Source organism: Cucumis melo, chromosome 7 (assembly GCF_025177605.1).
Source record: "Cucumis melo cultivar AY chromosome 7, USDA_Cmelo_AY_1.0, whole genome shotgun sequence".
Taxonomy (NCBI): Eukaryota; Viridiplantae; Streptophyta; class Magnoliopsida; order Cucurbitales; family Cucurbitaceae; genus Cucumis; species Cucumis melo.
Window position 1 is genome coordinate 2,975,288 of NC_066863.1, and position 9,464 is coordinate 2,984,751.

Consider the following 9,464-nt stretch of genomic DNA (forward strand, 5'->3'; position numbering starts at 1 on the left):
AGTGGACTCCATGGTTGCAATTTTGTCCTTTTCTTTTTACTTTAAAATGAAAATTTTCTCAATGTATTTATTTTATATGATGTGGAAAAATTAAAACGTTCAATATATAGGGCTCAAGAATTGCAAGAGACCTAAATAACTGTCGTTTATTTAGCATTATTTGTTTGCTCATTTGTTCTCATAATAATTAACACTTGATAAATCATCTTTTTGAAGTCATTATGAGATTTAAATAGATGACTTCTTGAATGGTGCTAACATTTTGTGATGTCTATTTTATTCGAACTATTCATTAATTGATGCCTTTTTACATATCCTTTCATCTCTTCTATGTATTCTCTTCCTACCCAAATGCCTTTTGATATTTTCATTAAGAAGTCTTTTTGGTGGACAATATTGTCCTTAATTCTACTAATTACTCATATCCCCCTTCGTTAGATTTGAAGCTGGGACGCCTGCAATTGGAGAAGCAATTGGTTTGGGGAGCTGCTATTGATTATTTATCTAGGATCGAAATGCAAAAAATTCATAGTTACGAAGTGAGTTGATTGAAATTTGGTATATACCCTTTGTTTGAGAATTTTCGGGCTGTGAAAAATGCGTGAAGCAACTAAATCAGGGTATCAACTAAATAAATACCTTCATAGTAAGTTAGTAATAGAATTTTTTTCTTTAATCAAGGATTTATGTATTATTTTTCTATCAACTAGGTTACCTGGAACACTGAAAATTCAGAATGATATGATAAATATGTTTACTAGTTTTAAGACTTTAGTCTAACGGCGAGGAGGTGTTGTATGCTAACAGGAAGAATTGGCGAATTATCTATATGAAAACCTTCATCCAGTCCCTAACATTCGAATATATGGCCCAGCTCAATTTAGACTTTAGTGTATTTATAAATTATTTAATTAAGCAACGGTTTCATGGACTACATTTTTTCTACATAATTATCGATGTATACATTGTTGACACTTACCTGCCTTTGTTTTTTTTCAATACAAAGTCTCAAATTCCCTGGGATCAAAATTATAGTGACTCGTTGAACTAGTATATGAGATTTTAATTATTGCTTAATTAGCCATGTTATTTGGCAATTGCTAAGAGACATCCATAAACATAAGCAATATTTGATGGTTGAACAAATAGGTTAGATAGATGAAGTATTGATACATAAAATCATGTAGCTATAAATTTTATTGTTATTATTATTGGTTGGCCTAATAGTGTTAACATTAATGTGTTATTAAATATTTTGAAAAAAAAGTGAAAAAAAGAGACTAAACTAATAATCTACCCTATTATATATGGGTGTGTTCATAGTTTGTTGGAGCTTGTGTTTTCTAGAATAGAATCAGACCAAAATCGAAAATCAAATTGCATTATGTGGTTTGGTTTGGCTTCACAGTTTGCCTTTTATCAACATATGTTTTTTTTATATATATTTTTTAAATTTCTGAAAGTGATCGTGGCTATGAGAGAGTGAGAGTGGCATGGCATGGCGGGTAGCGGTAAGAGTGAGAGATGTTGGAGTGGAGACAACCAGATTTAAGAGACTGAAAGTGGTGTGACCGTCGGAGGTGAGGTGAGGTGCGAGTGAGGGAGGGAGGTGATCATCGAAAAAGTTAGATGGAGAGAAAAAGAAAACATAAAGTTAAGTTGAATAAAATTGAATAGATAAAGGTAACAATATAGATTTATATTTTGTCATACCTAATAAAATCTTTAAAAATTGCTTGGTAATAAAAAAGGTTTGTCTTTGATTATTTGTGAAATTACCCTTCCCTATCCACGAAAACTCTCTCCATCTCTCTAATTTGCTACCCACTCCTCCGATTTGCCATTTGAGTTCGTCGAGTTCCTCTTCTTCATGTGAATTTGTAGCTATGGATGCTCTTCTTCCTTCTTTTCTTTTTTCGAACATCACCTTCTTCCATCATATATCCCAACCTTGGTTATGTTCGTTGGAAAATATTTATTTGACGAAACTAGCTGGTCATACATAGCTTGAAGAACAAAGAAAGGAAGTTGGTTCTGAAGCATTATTATTATTATTATGCATGTCCCTAATTATTTCTCGTTCTATAGATTCATAATAGCAAGAATAGACATTCTTTTGAATTATTGGAAAATGATCTGGGGAATTAAATAGTCATATACATAATCTGATATTGTAAAATCAATAAAACATCAGTTTGAGTACAAGAATCCTACCGTAAAAAAAAAACATAAAGTATCCCAATTCAATGAAATGTATAACTACCTCCCAGCTACTAGTTACTTTTTTACACTTGAAGTCACTTAGCCCTTGTGGAGCAAAGAGTTATTAAAGTCAATATTCGTCATACTACAATAAACAAAAAAGAAAGAAATAAAATTATAATATTTGTCATTAGTCATAAGTCTCGTAACATAGAGACATTATTGTAGTTGAACAAGTTTGGCCCTTGTCTTTGAATGAACAAAATACAGAGAAGGTAAGTGAGTAGACCCATAAATGATCCATTTTGAGTTTTTACAATCTATCTTTGTAGACAATATAGTAGATTGAAAATCTAGTTAATATGACAATTAGGTTTAAAATCCAAATGGAGTACATGTATCCAATGGTAAGTACAAAAGCAAGATTAGATTCGTAGATTGTTTTTTAAGGAAGTTCAAATAATGAATTGTGCATCAGTTTGAGATCTTTGCCTTATAAATATTCACTCATTAATGGAGATAGAGTGTTCTGTTCAGTTGGTGGTTGTGAAAAAAAAAGGGAAAAAGATTTGTGGTTTTCCTAATCCTAGATCATTCCTCAAGTCCTAATTAAGTCGTTCACGTGGTTTTCCAATCCAAGTACAATTTCATAAGGTGATGAACAAATTCTGCCCTTAATACTATTACTTTTAATTTTATTGTCTTTCTAGTTAAGGCCTCTCTTGCATTTTTCTTTTTTCTCACAAAGAGCAGATATAAAACTAGGAAACTTTTTTTACCCACCCATGTCCTGGAATTTCTACCGAATGCTAAAGATATATCCATAGCCCCAGCAAGCATGATAAGAAATCAAAAGCTTGATCGTACATTGAAGTTCTTAACAACTCTTAGTTAATGAAATATATACATCTAACAATCTGTCATTTTGATGCTCACTTTCTGACAACTATACCATGTTAAACTTTGGACCATTTGATTAGTTAATAGATAACATTATTTTTTTTTTAACAAAAATCATTAATCTTACAATACAGCTTAAGAACTTTCTTGAAAAAGTTAGAGAAGAGGTTATATAAAAGAGAGTTACAGCTTTTATTTTTGGGTAAAAAGAGTAGGCAGGAGGTTGAAAAATGAGAAATGGGTAAAGAAGAGTTTATTGTGTTCTGTCAAAATTTGTTGGTCCAGAGGGTGGGGGTTAATTTGTTCCTTGGTTAAAGGAGATTACCAAATATTGAAAAGGAAAAACAAATAAATAAAATTTTGAAAATTTTATACATTAGATAATTAAGTGTGATTGAGAATCTACGTCAGCAAGCAGCAGCTATGGGTGGACCTTCTTTGTATTCCAACTTCGAGCCATTTCCACAATGCCTTGAACGCTCACATTTTTGCGACATAGATAGCTATTTAAAAAAGGGAGCTTAAGCGCTCTTTTACAATTTTTAAGCAATGCTTAGATATAGCCAATAAAGGTACTATAAATAATTTATGAATCTCTTGCTATCCTAGTATTAGAAATTTCTTCAAGATTCTATTGAATCTAATTTTAATTTTGCAACTATTTCCAAAGTAAACAATAATAACAATATTGTAACGTTTCAAAAGAATTTAGGTTTCTTTATTTATTTATTTTTTTTATATAGAAATGACCATGTACTTTTTTATATTTTCCCCATAAATATTAAACTAAAGTCATGAAATATGATAAGACTCAATTGTGATCAAATTATATGGTGGAAACTTATAACTAATTACGGAATACTTAAATAGGGAGAATTAAGAAATAAGAATGAGTTGTGATTTATTGTAAATTGTAGTTAAATAGATAAATGGTTGAATTTCGGGCACTAAAACGAAACATCGAATCGGCGCTCGATAGGACACATTTCCACACCTTTTGTTTTTTTCTCCACGTGGCTATAAAAATACAAAATAAATCATTTATGGAAAAAACATAGTTTGATGAAAAGTTCTGAAGAAATTATTTTAAATAACAGAATTTATTTTTTAAAATATTTATAAATAAAACATTTTAATGACATATAGTTATTTATGTTTAATAAGAAACCTCTCCGAGATAAATTTTTTTATACTTGATAGAAAAATATTTTATCTGTTTTATTATTTTTATTAATATAAAAATAGAGTTGTTTTAAAAATTAGAGTCGTTTTTAAATATATTAAATTTTTAGATTCTATTAAATAATGTCTATTAGTAAAATAGTATCACTATTTATAATAGTTTGTCTAAAAACTATTTTAAAAAAACAAGTGCATTAAGTATTCTTTTGCAAAAAATGTGTATGCACGTATACATTCTTTTAACTTTAATTATATATTATTTTTTTAATTCAAAATCTCTAATAACTTAGTTAAAAATTAAAAGGTTTCATTTCATTTCATTTCAAATTTCAAAAAACAACTTCCCTTCGCAGCTTCTCTCTCATTTCTAAATTTCTTCATCTTTCTTCTCAACGGCAACTATCTCCCTCCTCTTCCCCCTCTCTCCGCCTCCCCTTCTCTCTCGATCTCTTGTCTCCTTCGTCTTCCTCAGAATCTTCACTCTTCCTTTCTCTCAATTTCTATTCTCTAAAATGAAGCATCCACCCAAGAAACCCTATCTTGCTAAATACCCATCTCGCCGATCCACTGTCATTTTCTATTCCATGCGCTAACGGCGCCGGAATCAAGGGCGGAAGACCCCTCGGAAGCCTATGTCGTCTTCCAAAGAAAATGCTTCACCGTCAGATCCCAAATTCCCAACTCCATGGTTCCCGATTCCAAACCCTCGCCGACTAAGTTGAAGAGCCTGCTCCATCTTCTAACCCACTTAAGCGGAAGCTCAGTATGGAGACCGTTCCTGAGAATTCCATCCCTGGGTTGTCTGATTCTGTTGTTAAGGTAGTTTACGTGGTGTGATTATGGATGTTTTGGTATATTTTTTTCTTAATTTGTGTGGTGAAATGATATTTTCCTGTAATATGAAAAATTAATTTGGTCTTATGTTGAATCATCTCACAGATTAGAGAAGATGTAAAATCTGGTGTAGAAAATTTAACAGAGGAGTGTGTATCCACAATGGCAGCCGTTACTCGGCTTCTAATGAAGGTTTTTATCTTCCTCGTGCTAATATGCGCACCTGAGTGCACCCCTATCCCTGCAACCGTGTACTAAAAAAAAGTTGCAGTTGTCCAAAATGTCTATATATAATTTGTATGCCATCCTTTATATTTTTAATTTTGTAATTTCGTAGATTGGTTGAACTGACTTCAGTATGCGGTTGAAATCATAAACTCAAGATTAATCATCAAGTTTTGGACCTTGTTAAGTGAAATTAGTTCTATTACTAAAGCATGAAAAAAGATAAACTTTAATAAAGATTAGAAAATGTTCGACACTTTATAGTCTTGATTTGTGTCAAAGACTACTTAAAGCATGAAGTCTCTCATCATGATATTGTGAAAAATTGCATGCCTTTAGTAGTTCATGGTCTCCACTGTTCTTCCTTTTCATGGTTAACCTTTTAAAATGAATTGAATACAATTTTAAACACCATCTTTATAATCTCAGAATAATTATGCAGGGTTTATCAGAATAATATGTTTGTTTCTTCAGATATACTTAATATTTCATTGATTGCTCATTCATTTTGGTTTCCATTTTTAGTCGATTATGGTGGCTCACTTTGGAAACTTGTTACATAGCTACTGCCAAAAGCTTTAAATTGCCTTCCGGATGCACCTCAAAATCAGCTTCATTCTTTGTGTTTTCTAATTTCTAGCTCACTCAATTCAGCCATGGAAGTACGGAGGTAAGTAAAGTTCCCTTTTGGAATTCAAGTTCTTCTGTACTTCTTGTTGGAGTTTGAGAGGCATTTTTGTTGTTGTTCTTCTTCTTGCATAACTGTGGTTGTGGAATTTGGGTTTTAGGTAGTGAAAGAACTTGTATTATAGTTTTCTGTGGTAAAAGGAATTGGACCCACTTGCCATATGTTCACTCAATTTGATTTTTTACTGTAAGTTGAGTCAGTTGTGGTCATTTTGAAGGGGTTCAACTGCATCTGGGAAGTTGGGAAGGAGTCAAAAGGGATTTTTTAAGCCAAAACTGACTTCTCTCACTTTGCCAGAATTGACTTCTCTCACTTTCTTTCTCTGCACTTCTAACTTCCAAAGTTTTTGTGACTGTTAGTAGTTTCATCAAGTGTTTGTGTTTGCTACTTGGTTATGCTTCATAATTGCTTTAGATTCACAAAAATACTATAACCTGTAGCCCTGTAATTCTATCCATTTCAGGAGTTTGTGATCTTTTTGTGTGTAGGAACTAACACAAATTGAATATTTAAAAAGTGAAAAGAAGTTGGGTTTGTAGAAAATAAGTGCCATTTGGTTGAGTTATGACTACTTTTGAAGATGGTTTTATTTTAACTATGACTGCATTTGCTAGTTTGTTTTTTGGTACTTCATTCACCATCCATTTTCTCTCCATGGTTGAGTTTCTCCCCTCATTTATTTTTTATAACATTCATTAGATCACTCTTTAAATCATTCAATTACAAAGGAAAGGCTACTTCAATTCATCACCAGTAAACTATTTTTTTCCTTTAGTAACAATCACTCACATCATTGTCATTTCTCTATGTATTGTCTATAGACCAGGGCGATTTCTAGTTCTCTTCTAAGATTAAATAATTACCAGCTAATCATTTAGGAAGTATTGCAGTTAAATGGTTGTTGGGTTGTCAACTATACTATTTTTTATCTGTTTTCTGTGTGCGGTTGAAATTCTTCTGATGTCCCCCATCTCCTGTGATTCTTTTCTTCAAAATCAAATAGTAGAAGTATCTGTTGGTTCATTTGTTCCACTTGCTTTGTCCCCTGTCCAGGAGTAAACCTTTGTATATTGGAGAAACATGCTCACTGAGCACATTGAGATCAATTTCAACAAGCTTTACTACTAGTTTTGATAGGCTTACGAGTTTTGGAAACATAAGATTTGATCGAGAAGTTAGGAGTAAAGGTTTGGGATATCTTAAATGTTTGGGTGATAGAAACCCGGTATTTCTTCATTTGTGGAATGAAATACTTGTCATGTTGTGTGTGATTGCTACCTTGTTGGATCCTTTGTTCTGTTACACCTTGTTGGTTGATTAAGGCAAAAGATGTGTTGGATTTGACAACAAGATGAGAATAGTAGTTGTAATTGTTAGCTCAATCATAGACTTCCTCTACATAATTCTTATAGTCTGTCATTTTCATTTTAGATATTCCAAATTTTATAATGCAAAACCTGATGAAGCCGATGATGGTGTTTGCACAAGAGCTTGGAGATTCTTTTTATCTTACTTCACAATTGACGTTCTTTCAGTTCTTCCACTCCCCCAGGTATGAAACTTCAGCCTTTTGCTCGCTTAGATTCTATCAATCTTATTGTCAAATTTGTCCATTCCATTTGTAACCAAGGATTCATTTGTAGGACAAGAAAGATAATCATCATTTAGAATATATATGTGAGAGTGCACACACAAAAACAACTAATTATTCAAGCAGAAACATAAAAGCATAATTTACGGAGCATACTGTCCTAAGTTAAGTTTGTGCTATAACAAGATATCCACTCTTGATGTTAAAACACAAAGTCGTATTGTCTAATCCCTTTAGTAATCTACAAGAACTTCAAAGAAATAAGCTCTGGGTCATTATCAATTTTGTTTTCCATCCTAAAATATTCAATTATTCTCTTTGGGAAATTATTGGAGGATGACCATGATTGAGATCTCAAATCTTTACACCAACAGCTGTTTGAATGTCTTTTCTATCTTTTCTTTCTTCTTACCTGGGAGGGGTTAAAAATTTTCATTTCTTGTGGATTATTAGCCATGCAGGGTTTACAGAAAGATTTGAACTTTTCATTTGTGGTCGTGAGCTGGCCAATGCATTTTTCGAATTGATCGATCGTATTTATCAGGTAAGAGGTGATTATATCAATCATTAATGTTAGAAGGGTGCACAGATGATGAAACTTTTTAGCCAATTTCATGGCATTTGAAAGAGAGAAAGTACATTAGTATTGAACTCAAGTTAAACTGGATAGTCTATCACCTTTTGGAAGATAACTTTCCTGTACTTTGTTCCATCTTGTATAGACCCTTTCAGTCGAAAGGTTACCAAAGGAATCGTTTTTGTTATGTGTTATGTGCTTAACTCCATAACAATGTGCGTCGAAGCTCTACATGAGCATTCTATTCTTCTTGCTTGGTATACTTGTGCATTATTGGTTTATGTGCCATGTCAAGAAATAATAGTTTCTATTGGAACGTTTTAGTGTTCCGGTTCCATGATAATTGGAATGGTTGTAATGATCTTTTTCTTTTAAAACAAACAAAATTGACACAGAGGATGATTAGAAGACCAGATCAGGCAACACAATGAGAAGCATGGCTCAGCTGTTTCTTATGTATCTCGTTTCTTATGTAATGACTCTTTGGACTTCAATTGCCAAAAAGATGAGGATGATTCTTATGAAGTGACACTTGATGATGATTTTCTTACTGCTTTGGAATATGGAATGCCACCAGCTTTTGGACTGGTATGCTTGTCTTTTCTGTCTGTCCACTTTTATGCATCTCGTTTCGGATGGGATCCTTAATGCACCGCTAGTGAAACTCTAGATCGTTCCATTCTTTTGACATAATAAAATCACAGAAAAAGTAGATTAGAGAGTGGCCAATGAAAGTATCTTGAATAGATATTTCATAGCTGCTATGAAGTTTTTCCACATGCAAACATTTAAAAACCAGCTGCTGAAGTCTCCCATGTGAAAGCAACTAAGCAAGTAGTCTAAAATTTTGAAGTGCATACAAATTAACGAATTTGGGATGATATTTGATCTATAATTAAATTGTGGAACGTATGATGGATGTTTCGTTGTACTTGGATGTTTAGTATCCCTTTTCCTCGCTGTAATAGATGGAAGAATTTAACTTTCAAGGAATTGGAATTGATAGATTATATGTAGACCCAAGATCGTAGCCTTTTTATTTATTTAGGGTGATGGTATTATTCTGATGCATGTGAAAAATACTCGTGTGTAGGCGGTGGTTTTAGTTCTCATTCCAAGCTTAAGAGGATATGGATTTAGATACCCATCAATTGATGATTTGTGGGGTATGTGGGAAAAGAACTAGGGGTTAAATAATTTGCAAAAGACCAATGTAAGCATCCAATTAGTGGATAGGTCCTATATGTTAGCCCCTTAGGCATAGT

General features: G+C 32.6%; 1 protein-coding gene across 7 annotated transcripts; it reads left to right on the forward strand.

Moving 5' to 3' along the window:
- Positions 1-4,596: 4,596 nt before the first annotated feature.
- Positions 4,597-8,762, forward strand: LOC127150265 (uncharacterized). 7 transcript variants are annotated; one of them, XM_051087666.1, is made up of 6 exons: positions 4,597-5,103; positions 5,224-5,310; positions 5,907-6,013; positions 7,463-7,583; positions 8,084-8,166; positions 8,595-8,762. In XM_051087666.1, the coding sequence occupies exons 1-5, from the start codon at positions 5,050-5,052 to the stop codon at positions 8,147-8,149; spliced, it is 435 nt and encodes a 144-aa protein (XP_050943623.1). In that variant the 5' UTR covers positions 4,597-5,049; the 3' UTR covers positions 8,150-8,166; positions 8,595-8,762. The 7 variants fall into 7 exon arrangements, 3 of the variants coding, with proteins under 3 accessions (XP_050943623.1, XP_050943622.1, XP_050943624.1); XR_007822481.1 differs by having other exon boundaries at positions 4,598-5,103; positions 8,076-8,166; XM_051087665.1 differs by lacking the exon at positions 8,595-8,762 and having other exon boundaries at positions 8,084-8,386.
- The last annotated feature ends 702 nt before the right edge of the window (positions 8,763-9,464 follow it).